Source organism: Corvus kubaryi, unplaced genomic scaffold (genome assembly GCF_017639235.1).
Source record: "Corvus kubaryi isolate FWS band 111438036 unplaced genomic scaffold, C.kubaryi_AGA036_p1.0 37300, whole genome shotgun sequence".
Taxonomy (NCBI): Eukaryota; Metazoa; Chordata; class Aves; order Passeriformes; family Corvidae; genus Corvus; species Corvus kubaryi.
In genome coordinates, this window is record NW_024581093.1 from 5436024 (window position 1) to 5452349 (window position 16326).

Below are 16326 nucleotides of genomic sequence, written 5' to 3' on the forward strand. Positions count from 1 at the left end.
ACTGAGCTTGGGTCTTTCAGAGCTCCCCCATCCCTTCTGCCTCTGCCTCCCTTATGTTTCCAAGGACAGGCCCTGCATAGCCTGAATAATGATGACAATGATGACAGTTGCTGAAACACTGGTTTTTTGTTTTTTCTTTCAGATAACCAGAGATTTCTCCTTCCTGGACTACATCCTGGGAGGCTGCCAACTGATGTTTACCGTAAGGACTTTTGCTTCTCCTTGCCCAGTGATAGTAACAGCTGTGTAATAGGCAGAACTGGGGAGGGAGGTTCTGTGTGAGATTCGGCACCAGCTTGGGGTGACTTCTCATGACAGTGAGGAGCTGCCCGTTTTGCTGTTAAACCATGTGGGTTTGGGGATTCTGGGGATGCTCAGGTACATCCAGTAGCATGGAGGGCGCTGGCTGGACTTTGGCTGAAGGCCAGATGTTCAAAAAGACCTTCTGACCCTTCACAAAATGTCACCAACTTCTCTCCCCACTTCAGGCTTTAACCACCCATGGTTTTTTATGGAATCTCTCCTTATTCTGAACCCAGATGAGAGGCTTTGGGATGTTAAAGAGATGGTTTTCTGTGTTTTTACTGACATTTCCACCTTCTTTCAAGCTGGACCACAGCTTATCAGGAGTAAATAAGCAAGAACATGACAATCCTGAGTGAAATCACCACAATGCAGAACTGGGGTTCTCAATTTCTGCAAACTTTTCTCGTGCAGTATCCAGAGAGCCGCAGGCACTCGCAGTTAGTTCAGTTTGTATTTTGTTGTTTTATCTGAAAACATGATGGGGGAAGAGTAGGAGGAGGAGGAAGAGTTGCCATAGGAACAGCAATGATTGGGAGAGCTTTTTGTGTGCTGTTCTGCCTATGTGTGCTTTGGTCTTGGTGCTGGAGAGTGAATAGAAGAGAAAATCAGTGAATTTATTGGTAGTACAGAGCTCTTGCGTGAATTAGGTTTGAATGTAGAAATCTTCCCCCCATCTAAAGATCTGCTGGTTATTGGAGGGCTCCTCCTCCTCCCAAGGCATCTTTGGTCCAAAGGGTGTGTTTCCGAAGGGTGCACCACTGCAGAAACACCTGAGCTGGAAGGAGGATGCTGCACACACCCCCTGCAATTTGGAAAGGCCACTGGTGTCCTCCCCACCGAGGGAGGGGGAGGGGAGAGAAGGGCTGAAGTCACAGAGAAGAGAGTTTTGGACCCAGTCACATGCCTAGCGTTGGAAGCAGACCAGCTGTGTCCCTCTCAGACCCATTGCCCGAGTCCTGCTCTTGATGACATTGCTTGCATGAGCAGGGCCCCTGCCTGGCTGACTCCACTGAGCCCCCACCCTGTGTCTCAGTTTCCCTCTTGCTCTCTGGCCATGGTGGCTTGGCCAGAGCTGGGTGCAGGGGCATTACAGAAGTGAACCACAGGTTTGGTGAGGCCGTACAGTTGTTTGATGAAGAAGTTGGGTCTTCGTGGAACCATAGGGTGGTTTGGGTTGGAAGGGACCTTCAAAGATCATCTCGTTCCACCCCCCTGCCATGGGCAGGGACAACTTCCATTAGACCAGGTTGCCCAGAGCTTCATCCAACCTGCTCTTGGACACTTCCAGGGATGGGGCAGCCACAGCTTCTCTGGGCAACTTGTGCCTCACCACCCTCATCGTGCAACATTTCTCCCTTACCTCCAATCCAAACCCAGCCTCTTCCAGTTTAAAAACGTGTTCCCTTGTCCTGCCATGTGGCGGCCAATTGACCTGTGGTACAAGAGACAGAGAGAGCTCTTGGTAAGACAGCCTCTGGTGCCAAAGACTTAGTGGTTATGGTGAGGGAAAGGAGCCTCTCCCAGGATGCCGTGTTTGGTTATGGTAATGCACCCCAGTTTGATTGCCCGGTTGGCTCCTGGTGTTAGCCACACCCCTGTACTTGAGCTCGAGCTGTGACATGCTCAGGGTCATTTGCCTCTAGAACCCTTCACAGGTTGTAGCAATAAACTGCTTTCTGTGGAACTCTACGCAAGGACCCTTCTCAACTCCGTGCCATCAGCTTAATGTTACTGGAGCCATCCCTGTGTCTGTGTGCTCCTGCCTGTGAGCCACAGAGCCCGCAGGGAGCTCAGTAATCCTGACATGCCTGTTTTACCAGCCAGCCTGCTCCAAGGTGGTGGCACGTCCTGGGCTGTGATGTCTTCTTATCCCAGCCAGGCCAAGGTCCCTTCTCAGGCAAACTGCCATTTGCCCTCTTCCATGATGGATATGGAGCAAAATCTCCCTCAGAATCCCTGAGCTCAATTTAGCCAGTGGAGTTATTTTGGGTTTGCCTCTTCCCAACTCTTCCTTCCCAGTCATATCAAATTGGGTGGCTCAGCATCTCGCCTCTTCTGACCAGATTTATCTGGGTCTGAGGCATTTCTACAAATGCCTTTAAATAGAAAGCCTCATTGAGGAGGGAGGAAAAGGAGTGCCTTCCTGACAGAGTCCCCTGAGAGCTCAGCATATATTGGTCTCTGGGGAAGCCTGGTGAAGAGCAGATGTTCCTGCCTACAGGGAAAGATCTGCTCAGGGTTGTTATTCTTTGGTCAAAGACCTTGAGATCCAAATACCCAGATGGCCCTGGCTGCCTTGGTGCCATGGGGCTGCTCAGTTCCTGGGAGATGGGCAGCGAGAGTCCTGAGCTGGAGGTGGTGATGGCTTGCTCCAGGAGTAGGGGCTGCCTGGGGACACCTTATGTGATGCTCATTGATGAAAAGTGGAGCTGTAAGAGTGAATGACTTTGCCTAAGGTAGTATTTAATCAGCTTTTTGCAGGGAAGGTGCAGAAATGGATTTTGTTAAACTTTTTCAAAAACTTGAGGTTTGGGGTTTGAGGGAACTGTGTGTGGGCCTCACAGCAGTGAAGGCTTGGTGGCCAGGTCTCTGGTGGCATTTGCTGACAGAGGATGGGTTTATGCATCTCTCTTGTCCTCCAGGTTGGGATTGACTTCACAGCTTCCAACGGGAACCCCCAAGAACCCTCCTCTTTGCACTACATCAACCCCTTGGGGACAAACGAGTACTTGTCGGCCATCTGGGCTGTCGGCCAGATCATCCAGGACTATGACTCGTAAGCACTGTGCCCTTCTGCCACTACCCCTGATTTGCAGATGTTTCCCTGGCTTGCCAAGAGGCTTCTGGGATGCATCTGCCTTGATGCAGGGCTAAGTAATACCTTAAGGATGTTATTTACCATAAACATTGGGGTGCAGGAGGAGAGGGTTGAGACAGGCTTTCTCCTCTCCCCCCATTGCTGCTGTGGATTGTTAGCAGAGGTGGAGCATCATCTTCTGGGGGCAGGTGCCCTCAGCTTGCTGTTGTTTACTGTTTACTGTGACCCCAGATTGCCTCATTCTTCAGGCATCCAGTGGAGTGGAGAGAAGATCAGAAAAACATCATCTCAGACACTGATAGAGAAAACAAAACAGACGTATTTTGCTCTCACTGTGATGGCTTTTGTGACCAAAATGGATTGTTTATTTTTTAAAATCTCCAGGGTTACATGCCTGCAAGGGACGCCTGTGTTTGGGCAAGAGGATGCTCCTGGTCTCTAAGGGAAACAGAGCAAAGCTGGACTCTTTTTTCCTCTAAAGATCAAATTCAGGGGGGGATATCTATTCTCTCTGTTCAGCTCCCATTTAAAAGCACTGTATGTTTTGGGAGAAGCTGTGCAAGCCTGCCTTGTGTGTGTCAGTACACCCATATGTTTTCCTCCTTCTCTTTAGAGACAAGATGTTTCCTGCTCTGGGATTCGGCGCCCAGCTCCCGCCAGACTGGAAGGTGAAGTGCTGAGTGTTTGAGATGGGTTTGTCCTGATATTGCCTGGGCAGGAGCAGAACTGCCAGGGCTTGGTCAGGGAAAAGCTGCTGGTGAGAGGGGGAATAGGCAGATGTGGAGCCTCAGCCGGTGAGATGTGTCAGTGTGGGTGGGCAGCAAGGCAAGGATGGGGCATAAGCAGCCCATTCCTTCATTCTGCACTGGCATGAAAGCAGCAGCTCCCTGGCATTAATGGGCAGAGCCAGGCATTGATTCATTTTCCTGGCAGAAGGCAAGAACAATTCTGGGGAAGGGAAAAGGCCTCTGGATGAATGTGTCAGACGGCAGCTAAGTCTGGAAGGGGGCTGGGAGCAGAGGAGCCTTGATGTGATGTTGCACAGGCAGAGCCTGCAAGGACTGAAGCAGAGGAGCTTTCCCAAAAACCCACCTTGATCTTTGGTCAGGATTAGACACTGGTCCTGCAAGGGCTGAGCTGTGCATCCTGCTCATCTGGAGGGCGGGCAATGGGGCCGTTCCTGCAGCCTGGCTGGCAGATGGGGAGCATCTTCTCATGGCTGAGACAATGTGCTGGGACACCACCATCATTAATTACTGGCTGGGTCTTTTGGCCGCTCTTTGCTCACGCCCTTCATGTGCATTTTCTTTCTGCTCACTGGTTTTGAGGCGTTCCCAGCTTCAGGCTGGGGTTGAATCTCAGCGAGCCCTTTGTGTTCTGTGGGAGGGGAGCTGTGCTCTAGGCTGAGCACAGCGGGGCACATAAGTCATGAGCAGCTGGGAACTGGGCTGGGAAGCTCATCACTGCCAGCCCTCGTGGCTGGGGATGTCCTGCCCGCTCCGGCTTTGTGCTTTTCTCTGCTCTCCCAGCAGCCAGAATTCATATGACTCAAGTGGGAGCTCTTGCTGTTTGCCAGCCACAGAAGGAGATCCCTCCATGTGCAGTTTGGGGCTGATTCATCCTCCTTGGCCTGCAAATGTCTCTGGTCTGTCACTTTATCCCTTTTGTTGGGAAAATCTAGGTAGGCAGCTTCCGAGGTCTAAGAGCCAGCTGCTGCCAGGGATTTATTACTTGGGGAGAAGAATGGGAATGGCAAATGCAGTAGGGATGGAAAGAGCACAGCAGCTCGGGATCATCATGGTGAGCATCCCGTTCTGCTGCCCATGTGTGTGAGTCAGTGCCCACAGGAAAGGCATTGCTGGGTTGGAAACAGCCCTTCTGACAAGACTGGAGGTGGATACTGGGTTGAGGATGCTGGCTGAGGGCTCTGCACGTGCCTCCTGCAGCCTCCTGTGGGCCTGGAGATGCTCTGTAAAAGCTACCAGAAAAAAACTCCTTGTTTTTGCCCAGAATGATTTCTAAGCCTAAGTAAACCCCAGTGGGGAGCAGCTTCTCCCTCCCCAGGTGCTTGGCCCATGCCTGCAGGTCGCCCATGACTCATCAGTTGTCTTGTGTTTTCAGTGGGGCCATCCCTGGTGCATCTCCCTGCACCACTCCAGCCTGGGGCTTCATCTCACCCCAGCTCTCTCTGAGCATCACTGGCTCCACTCACTCATTAAAAGATTTTTTGGCTATCAAGGCCTGTTGGGTAATTTCAAAGCCAAAGCAGCAGCTCTTTGTGAAAACCTGTGACAGTGGACAGAGAGCAGGGACCCACAGACCCAAGTAAAGATTGCCAAGAGATACAGAGGTATAAATGGTGCTTTGTGCTCCCGTTGCCATGGCTCCCCCAACGCTTCTCAGGCACCCATCGGAGCAAGATGTTTTGCACACAAAAGTCGCGTTGGAAATGTCAAAGAACATCTTGCCGTGTAACAGCTCTGTAGAGAGGCTCGAGTGGTTTCCTAGCAGGGAACAGGAGAGGGGAGCAGATGGGTTGTGGTTTCTGGGGGCTGAGCAAAGGCAAGGCAGCAGCAGAGAGGAGGATTCTTTATGTCGGAGCCACACCGGTCACCTGGATTTGGGAGATGGGATCAGCCAAAGGAAGCTGGTGGCTTCACCGATGTGCAACCCCCATCCTTTTGCCTTTTATATATAGGGAAACTGAGTCATGGCAGGGGTGGGATTCCTTGGGGGGATGCCAGAGAACCCTCTGTGAGGTTGGTCGTACCCTTTGGGGTGGTTCAAAAGTTTCTCCCTGTGAGTTTCTGGGGAATGGGATACCTGTAGGTGCTCCATGTACATTTAACTGGACTCCACAGAAACTGTTTTCAAAGTACAAGCTGAATAGAGAATGACATCCTTTCTTTTAAATTTTTTGTTATTTTGAAGCCCTCCTGTTGATTTTTTAGCAGATACATATATAGAGAAAGTGAGATAGATATATATTTATATATATATATATATATATGTAAAATTCATGAACTCCAGAGGAGGTTTTGCAACATTTCTGCCACGTAGGGGTTCTGCTCTGTAGACAGTGAGGAACGCAGCTTCAAACCATTTCATTGCTTCTTAAAAGAAAGATAAACCCCTCTTTTGCAGTGCAAAACATGGAAATATTTCTGCCTGCCTTGTCTATAAATACTTGCGGCAGAATTTTGAATATCTTCTTAAAAAAAAAGGAAGCAAGCCCATTACAACCACAAATCAGCTGAATTTGGGTATATTGCCCAAAATCAAGGCTTCTGTGAGAAGGGGTGTTCGCAAAACACAGTTGTGCATTCAGCTTGTCTCTAACCTGGTGGCTGTGAGTGTTCCTGGTTGTGCTCTGCAGGCCCGGAGAGACCTGAGCAGGCTGTGGCCAGTCAGGCAGCCCATCAGCTTTGCAGCACAGGGAAGACTTTTGGTTGACTTTACTTCTGTTTGGTTGCTATTTCCCACCCTACAGCCTCTTGTAAAAACAGTTTCTGCTGCTTCTGACACAATGCCCAGCATAATTGGAAAGTCTGAATCAGACGCATGGTGCATTTGCAGCCTTGGGAGGACTCTGGCTTCAGACGGCGCTTTGGAGGACACTCGTTTTGCCAGCATTGGGAATATGCGTGTCCCCAAGCAATTCCCTTGCTGAAAAGCTCAGCAAACCTCCACCCTTCTGAGAGAGAGACAATATTCTTGTTTTGTAATGCTGGCATGAAGAGGGTGGGACCTTTTTGTTTCAGAGTCCTTGAGCTGGTGGCCTGAAAGCCCAAATCACCCCTTCAACTTTCAGAGGTGCTGGAAGAGGCAGTTGCACATCCTTGATGCTCCTGAGAATTTGTTTGCTTCTTAGAGTGCCTAAATTGCTGGGAGCAGGGTGAGGAATGCCTAACCCCACACATGTGGTGGCTGTTCCACAAGCAGGCTCTTGACCCACACCAGCACTGGAAAGGTTCATACTGGCAGCCAGGAGCCCTTTCTTGCAGCTGGGCTGCTGCGCTGCCTTTGCTGGCAGAGACAGGTTCAAAGCAACTGCTGTCCAGTGCATCAGGCCAGGGATCAAGGTGTGAGGGCTGTCTGCTCTTGCCAGTGTCCCACAAGACCCTCTCCCTCAGCTTGAAAGGAGGTGGTGGAAAAGCTAAAGGATCTTGGATGTGCTGTGGCATCATCCTCCTGCAGAGAGATGGGGAATGGAGATGCTGCCAGGAGTGGACTCCCTGTGATGAGTTTGGGTTTTCTCCCTTTATAACCTGTAATAGGATGAAGTCATTTCTCCTAGTGACTGGTGAGATGGCACAACTGGCTGAGAGCCTCCCTTCTGCCTGCTTCCCCTCGGGGCTGCCAGTGGGAAGCCACGGAGACAAACCTGCTTTGGTAACTGTAGAAGAATGTATGGTGTGATAATTTCAGGAGACTCCATGATGGGGGCGCTGGGGAACTGGTTCATCCTCAAGTGCTGCTCAGCCCTGACCATGTTTGTGTTTGCTGTTTGGGTAGCAGAGGGCTGGGAGGTGTCACTGATCCAGCAGGATGGACCATAACTCTGTGACTACCTGTTTCTGCTCTAGGGAAGCATCACACCTAAACCTGCCCTGCAGCATCAGCTAAACTCTTAGTGAGCTGCCTGCCCTGCACTGGCCCTGCAAGTTAATTTGGGTCTTTTCTTCTCCACAGGTATCCCATGAGTTTGCCATTAACTTCAATCCCAGGAATCCATTCTGTTCAGGTAAGCATCTACCAGGCCTTTAGGACTCCTTAGGTGCCTTCAGTGCTTTCTGTCCTTCCTCTGCATTTCTTCAATGACATCTTCATCCGTGGTGGTGTTCAAGGCCAGGTTGGATGGGGCCCTGAGCAACCTGATCTAGTGGGTGGCATCCCCACCCATGTCAGCATGGTTGGCACTAGATGATCTCAAAGGTCCCTTCCAACATGAACCATTCTATGATCATGGGGGTCTTTCAAGGCGTGTTCAGAGACAGGCATGAGCGGTGAAGCAGAGCACATGCTAAAGGCACACTCAGAGGAAAGCAGAGAAAATTTGGGGGTGTGTAGGAAGGCCCAGGGTAAAATGCAACTGGATTCAGACTGTGTAAAATCCGCCTTCGCTCTGCTGTCTGGTGTGTCCTACCAGCCGTCTGCTCCCCCAGCAAGGCTGAAAGAAACACAGGGCCTGTTTAGCAGATGGGGAATTCAGACTTAATGCTCCATTTGGCAGCTGAGAGCTGCTCACAGTGATGGCTGAAGGACTGCTCAGATCCGAAGTGGTAAGGGCTAATGTGGACCCTCTCTATCTGTTTTTTGGTTATGTTCAGAGACCAGGAGTTGCTTTTCTTTTTGCTCCTCCTCCTTGGCTGATTCTGAGATTTTTTCACAGTCCCAAAGGATGCCTTCATTGACTGTGGGCACTACAAAGGCTTCCCTACCACAGAAGGTCTGAGGACCCACTGCAGAGTGACCAAAGAGCAAAGCTTGAATATTCAGAAATTTGGGGTGGAAGAAACTCGTGGATCTGGATGAGTCAGGCAGGAAGAGGGGGGAATAGATCTGACTTCAGCTCCATGACAGCATGAGCTAATGATTCCTAACTGGGTTGTGACACTCTGTAATGCCTGGTTTCTCTGCTTTCCCTGAAGGTGTGGAGGGCATTGTCCAAGCATACTCTGCCTGCCTGCCCCACATCCGCTTCTACGGACCCACCAACTTCTCCCCCATCATCAACCACGTGGCTCGTTTTGCAGCTCAAGCCACCCAACAGGAAACTGCATCAGTAAGTCCGTAAGATTCTGTAACGTGATGGCAGTCCTGATGGCTTTGGGCAGGGGAACACAAAGCCTGAGCTGGGTTTTGTGTCTTTCCCTTCTCTGTGGGTCCAGTCTTGTCAGTGGTGACCAAGGTGTTCTCTTAGGGGTGTGAAGAGCATGAGAAGTCTGCAAGATAGAGCTCCCTTGGGTCCATGTGACAGCAAGCTGCCCATGGAGGATGGTAGATCTGGCCCCTGGGTTTTGCTGGCCAAAACAGCTCAGCTTGGGCATCATCAGTTGCATGGCAGGAGATGTTGGGGTAAAAGCTTCCCTGATTCCTGCCTGGAACAAAGTGGGATCACACCTGAAACCTCTTCCCCACGAGGACCTTTTCCAGCCTTGCTGTGAGTGCTGTTGCTCTTCCCAGCTCCAGGCATAAGGAAATACGGAATTTGGTTTAATTCAGCACAGATCCAGGTCGCTCCTCATTTTTTCATTTTCTCTGTCACTGTCAGTGGGGGAGGGAGAGCCCACGGGCTCAGCACTGAGCAGAGGCGCTAATCGTATGCAAATTGCACCCCTCTGCTGGCACTAATAGTTTAATCAAGGGAGATTTTAAATAATGGGCACTAATAGTGCCGTCAGAGGCAAGCCTGGCTTGGCTCGGGCATTTTTTTGGCAGCACAAAGCGTTATTGATGAGGGATCTCACTCCCCCGGGGTCTTCTCCTCTTCCATCTCATCTTCAGCTCGTGCATCAAAGCCACCCCTGGTGCTGACAGCTTCAGTGGCTGCCTGGACCTGCCCTCCTCTTCCTCCCGCTCTCGCTTGCTCCCAGCATTTCAAATAAAACCAAAAAAACCTTGTAGTTTTTCCATAGCAACATAGATCACAAACAGAGCCCTCAGCTCTTAAGGGATGGGAGACTAAAACATCCTGGGGCTGGGGGAGGGACAGAGGGATATTACACCATTTGTCTCTTGGGGAAGGATTAATAAGCTTTGGGGAATTAAAACTCACCTTTCCAGCAGGGTCCCTGCATCCAAACTGCCCCTTTTCTTACCTCATGCTGTTTAATGCTGCCAATCCCTTCAAGTCCCGCTCACCCTCCTGAACCTAATTGCTGATATCATTAACAAATGGATCAGGAATCATCCCAGGAGCCCACGTGGATGCAGAGGTCGGCCATTTTAACAACAAAAGGATGAGAAAGGAGGCAGGTGCTGCTGGATTGGTGTGCCATGGACCCCCCAGCCTGGTCCCTGTGCACCAGCAGCTCTGATTGCGGCTTGGCGTAGGTTCCACCCTGACTGGGTGCTGCAGCTGGAGCCCAGAGGTGCCACCAGCACCCCTTTCCTGCTGTCATTTACTGACACTGCCAAAACTGTCGCTGCTCCTTGGGGAATCTCCCACTGATGCTTTCCGGCAGTGCCCGCTGCTCCCTTGCTAATAGTGATGCTCATCGCCCCTACACAGCCCCTGGGCTTTGAAGCTGATCCCCAGCATCAGCTCTTCCTCCTTTTGACCTCTGAAATATGTTGTGATAAACATTTGACAAGCTCTGCCTCCCCACCCCTTTTCCTGCATACTTGCCAGCATTTTTCTCTGATCATATTACGGATTTCACAGAAAAAAGGGAACAAAGGGAAATAGCCCTTTCCATGTTTCCAGTAGAGAGGCCAGGCAGGGAAGGGGAGAATCAGCTTAAAGTCATTCTCAGCTGCTCCCTGCAAGGTTTTATACTCTTCCTCCCTATACTGGTTCCCAGACAGGGTGAGGTCTGAGTCCTGCTTCCAGTTATGACCAGTGCAGGTCCTCTCCTGAAGTTTAGTCTTGTCCTCTAGACTCACATGTTGCAGACCTGCTCTGCAGACTTATGTTTCACCATGATTTGCTCTCAAAAGTTCATATTTAGATAAAAACTAAACCCTGGGCAGTGCTGTGTAGGCAGGGTTAATGCATCAAAAGGGGCTGGAGTGGGGAAGGGTCTGGCTTGGGAAAACCTCCTCACCTCTGTCCTCAGGTTGTGTTTAAGCTCTGCGCAGCCTTGGAGTTTAGCACTGGAGACCATCAAGAAAAGATGAAGCTTAGGGAAGGTTTCAGGAGATGTGGGCTGGAGGAAGACCAGAAAAACAGGATTGGGGCAGCACTCCCTCCTTTGCTTTTCCAGGACGCTGCACTAGCGGTTTTCAGAGGAAATGGAAAGAATGAGGAGCGGAACAAAAGGCTTTAATGCTCTTAAGTGCTTGTTTTCGTCATTTCTCCAGCACACACAAGCTCTGTAATGTGCCAAAATTGAGCCATTACCTTCCCTGGAGATGGAGGAGATGGGATTTTGGGGGGTCCACATCCTTCAGATGTGCTGAGCTGAGTCCAGCAGGACCATCTGTCCATCTGTTTGTTTGTTCATCCTTCCACAGCTCTGCAGGACTGCTCCTGGTGCCCTCCTTTTCCCAAGGGAAGGAGAGCAGCCTCTGATGCTGCTGCTCTGTCATCCCCCAGCTTGCTGGTACCCTCTGCATCCCCTCTCAGTGCCTCTCATACCCATGGCTTTTTACAGGAGATGGACAAGCCCTGAGCATGGGATGGCCCCACAGCCTGGTAGTGCAATAGGGGAGATGCTTCCCATCAGTGCAGGGAGATGTTGATGGGGAGCACCCCAAAACACACCCCACTGTGTGCAGGCAGGGGGAGATTTAATCTCCCAGCTGGGCTCATGTCCCAGCTCTGAACTCCTCCTGGCCCTGACATAAAAGTCCTGTACAGTTTAGAGGTTGGGTTTTTTGCATCATTAAGTACAATAAATCAGTAATTCAGAAAAATATTTAGGAGTGGGACCTGGTTTGTTATTTCTTCAAGATCTTTCAAAAGCCAGGGGGAATAGGAACCCTGAATTTCTGGGTTCTGCTAAAGGGAGTGATGCCAGCTGTCCTGGGAAATGGTGAACCTCACTCCCAAATCCCCAGGGGACCTGCGATCCCTCGACATGTGAAGCACCCTGTCCACTCACAGCCCTCACTGTGAGCCCTGGCTGCAGTGTGAGGGTGCTGGCATCCCAGTGGGTCTGACCCTGTGCCCTCCCCTCCACAGCAATACTTCATCCTCCTCATCATCACAGACGGGGTGATCAGCGACATGGACGAGACGAGGCACGCCGTGGTGCAGGCGTCCAAGCTGCCCATGTCCATCATCATCGTGGGCGTGGGCAATGCTGACTTTGCTGCCATGGAGTTCCTGGATGGGGACAGTCGGGTGCTGCGCTCCTACACCGGCGAGGAGGCCGTGCGCGACATCGTCCAGTTCGTGCCCTTCCGGAATTTCCGCAACGTGAGTGAGGGCAGCGGGGAGGTGATCACAGGGAGCAATGGGGTGTCAAGCCTGGAAATGACCCTGGAAGCAAACAACCATGGTAGAGGTAGATAGAAGCAAGAGGTACCTGCCTGTCTTACTCTGTCTTACCATCCCTCAGGGATGCTCCAGCATGGATCACATAAATCAGCGCTGCAGGCAGGGACAGAGAGGCTCTGCATCTCTAGTGGGACCTGAGCTCCCCCCTGTTTCTCCATCCCCTGTCATTGTCAGATGGGTGGGAGCAAACACCAGTGACTCAGAGCAGGGTCTGGGTTCCTGCAGCAGGGTGGGGCAGCACTGGGCTCACGTCCCTCGCCACAGTCCTGTGCTGGTTTTGGTGTCTCCCACACAGGTTTCATCCAGCACCCGTGATGTGCCACACACCAAGGGCTTCATGCTTAGTTGTCCTGAGCATGAGCCCTATGCCCCTGATCCCCTGTAGGAAGGGGCAATGGTGGCACTGGCCCTGCATATCCCCTCTGTGGAATGGTCCATTGCAATCATCCAGGAGACAGCTCTGGGCAGAGGCTGTTGCTGGCACAGCATTGATTGCCAAGGATGCAGCTTGTGCTTATCTTCCCCTTTTTCTGAAACTTACTGGTGTCTTTCTATTTCACCTCCTGGTACTCATACCTGTTTTTTCTGACCTACCCAGCATGTTTTATTCCTCTGTACCAGTGAATTATGTCCTAGAGGAAAGGGTAGTATAGAATATAATAATCCCAGGTGTATAAAACGCTGGCTATCAGTAGACTCTAGGGGGTATTAAATGAAATGTGAAGATCTGGAGCTGGGGATAGCCCAGACACGTTTGCTTGGTTGGTCCCCTGTGGCTGTCCTAACACTGGTGTTGGTTCCCTTTGGCTCACAGGTCCCCAAGGAGACCCTGGCCAAAGCTGTGCTGGCAGAGCTGCCCCAGCAAGTTGTGCAGTACTTCAAGCACCAAAACCTGCCACCCATCAACTTGGAGCCCGCGTAGAGCTGTGCCAGGCTGCACCCTCTGCATGTTGCCGAAGCCTGTTGGTCCTGCCGAAAGCACGTTCCACATGCTTTTAAGAGAAGAATACCCTCCCTGAAACACTTTGTACTTCTTAATTTAATTGCTAAGTTCTTAAGACTCATTCCAGCGAAGGGTCTGGATTAATTTTGTACAGTCTTGGCCCGAGGTAACACTAAGCAGCCAGGCCATGCCCTGGTCCTGCTCTGTTGAGTCACTTTTCAGTATTGAATGTACTTTGTATAATTTCAGTGGTACAGGATATAATTTTTATGATCAAAACTTGCTTTTTCCAAGCAATGAAATGCTTAATATATTATTATCATGCAATGAACTGGTCGTTGTATAGTTCATGTATTTGCGTTGTACCTGTACATGTCAGGTTCCGTGTTCATTTTTATACTGTGTACATGTTATATTTGTTATACTCAGGTTAATAAAGAAACTTGGACATTTAAAACAAGAATCTCCTAGATGGGAAGGTCTGGGAGCAGCTAACACTGTCAGCAGTGCTGGGTGTTTGGAGTTACCCTGACAGGGCCTGTCCTGGTCCCTCAGATGCTCTGCTGGCTGTGCCCCAGGATCAGCCGCACGCTGTCAACGACAGCATCCCAGAGGCAGATTTAGTGAAGGTGGATATCCTGGGGAAGGCAGCATGCCCTTAATGCCTCCCTGAGCTGGGTCTGTGTGCTTGGGAAAACCCCAGTGACCCCACAACAAACCATCAAAGGGAGTTTCACGGTTCACTGCTGCTTCAACTCTAGAAAATTTTCCAAGTCTGAGTAACAAAAGCTCCCTGCTGCCTGGGAGAAGATGGGCTAGGTAATGAAATCCTGCTCTCTAGCAGCTCCTCGAGCTGCTCATCAGCAATGTGCTAATTGCTGCTTTCTGCTGTTCCTAACTAGATTAAGGTCTTTTGAAGCTGAGGATGCTGATGAATATCCATCAGGGATCACCAGGCCTACTCCAAACTCAAGCAGACTTTACCTCCCTCCTCCCTGTTAGTGGAAGCTTTTGAGATGGGAGGTTGCTGTCCCTATGTAAAGCCTGCAGCCCTTTCTGCACACGCTACTGGTTGTGCTCTCTGCCACCGACCACCCAGCAACCTTGTGGCTGTCACTGCTGTCACGGAGTCACCAGCACACAGATGGCCCTGGGCAGTCCCACAGTGAGCTGGCTCTAAGCACAGTGCTGGGTGAGACCCCATCCCTTGGGGGAGGTGGGACTGCTCCGTGAAACATTTGCCTTGCAAAACCTCCTGGAAGGAAAAATAAACAGCCTTCCAAAGGGAGAAGCAGCCTTTGAAGGGTGGCTTGTTTAAAAATAATGCTGTATCCAGCTCAGCTTCCAGATCGAAGTCTGCGGCTTTGGAAAAATTACTTTTTTTTTTTCATTTCCATAAGAGAACCTCACACGCAGCTGCAGGAGCTTGTAAGCTCTTCTGCTAGTAGAGTATTTGTGGGGGTTTGTGGGGTTTTTTTAACACCTCGCTGAAGCTTTAACAACTAGCACAGACAACAAGCGGTTTATTGAGCTGTCCCTGGGGAGGGGATGAAGCACACACTATGCAGTCATGTTTTTTTCTTAGAAATAACCAAAAAAAAGTATCTAAATCCACCAGTGAATGAGAGTTGCTGGAGCCAGCCAAAGCCAGCTCTTTGTCTCCAGCTTTGGCGGCCCAGGGCAAGGTTACTGCCACAGCTGCCCTTTTCAGGTCTGATTTATCCTTCATCCCATGCACTCTTCACTTCCCAGCACATCTCCCAGGGCACTGGGGTATTTTAATGTCAGGTGGCTTCTGCTGTACAAAGGTAAATGGGACCAACGGATGGAGTGAGGAGCTGGGACAGCTCTGCAGTTTGTTTACATGGGCCAGGCCCTGAGAACAGCAGAGCTGACTCAAAGGCATTCCCCAAGTGTCCTACTCCATTCTTTTAGGAATGGGAGAAAGGCAGAGGGCCCTCACATCTGCTTTTCCTGGATTATGTATCCTCCTGGCCTTGCATGGCTCAGTATAAACACCATCTCACCTGCAGCCCACCACCACATCTACCACAACTGGCTGGCAACTCCCACTATAAATTTCTGTCTAAATCAGGTATTTTGATTGCAGCTGTGCAAGATACCACTCAGGATGCTCAGCATGCTCACAGCTGGGCCAGGTTGCTCTGACTCTACAGTCAGGTTATTGATCTAGTTTAATGCCAGGGAAGAACACCAGCAGCTCTTTTTTTTAATTCAAGTTGCCTCTGCAACTTTAATAAAAAAACTTTTTTTTTTTTTTTTGTGCATCACTTCCATTTCACTCCATAGCTCAGTAAGATGAAAGTCACAAAAGCAAAGCATTAGGGAGGCTGCATGAGATCTATTTATTTTCCACCTGAAAGTGCCTTAATTACAGTAACTAAAGAAGAGGCAGGAGCAACTCTGGAGTAAACACAGGAGGTGCCAGGCAGCCCAGAACAGGGGAGGAATTACAGTGTGTCTGTAAGGATCTGATTGTAGAACAGGGCTGTGCAAACAGAAAGGGTATTTGGCTAAGGATAGCTTCATTGTGACCACAACTCTCCCCATTTCCTTTGGAAAGTTCAACACTCAAGCTAAGGCATGAATCCACTACAGGCCTTGTTTTCTCTGCTTTTAGCCCAGCTGCTCCCTCACAAGTCCCTCAGTGTTGTGTCCAGGTAACTGCCCATTGGTATGCACTTACCAAGTGCTATCTCACAAGTGTAGCACATGAAGCAGGATTGCACAAAGACACTTCCACCCCTGAGAAGCTGAGCTGAGCTGTTCCAACCCTCTGAACTCCCATTAGCACACTGAGATTGAAAGGCCCTCAGCCCTACCTCTGGAGTTCTCCAGCTTCTGTACAAAGGAGTTTGGCTGAACAGAGGAATTCCACCCACTCTGGATTCATGCCCTTCAGGACACTGCTACTGAAAAGCTGCATAACTTGTCAAGCTCCCATGCTGGAGCAACAGCCTTTGAGCAGAAAAGCCAACTGCAGTTCCTGTGAACCCACTCAGACCAAGTTTTCCATTACCACCTCTGCTTTTGTGGGAAACTGACCTACACCTCTCCTGGGTGGTGGTTTGA

General features: G+C 50.4%; 1 protein-coding gene across 6 annotated transcripts in view; it reads left to right on the forward strand.

Moving 5' to 3' along the window:
* CPNE2 (copine 2) overlaps positions 1 to 13696 on the forward strand; it is a 44875-nt gene extending 31179 nt beyond the window's left edge. For all 6 annotated transcript variants that reach the window (XM_042027222.1, XM_042027226.1, XM_042027224.1 and 3 more), the window contains exons 10-16: positions 143 to 202; positions 2949 to 3082; positions 3738 to 3792; positions 7817 to 7868; positions 8776 to 8909; positions 11973 to 12209; positions 13105 to 13696. In XM_042027222.1, coding sequence (XP_041883156.1) covers positions 143 to 202; positions 2949 to 3082; positions 3738 to 3792; positions 7817 to 7868; positions 8776 to 8909; positions 11973 to 12209; positions 13105 to 13212 — 780 coding nt within the window. In that variant the 3' untranslated portion in view covers positions 13213 to 13696. The remainder of the gene's footprint in view (positions 1 to 142; positions 203 to 2948; positions 3083 to 3737; positions 3793 to 7816; positions 7869 to 8775; positions 8910 to 11972; positions 12210 to 13104) is intronic.
* The last annotated feature ends 2630 nt before the right edge of the window (positions 13697 to 16326 follow it).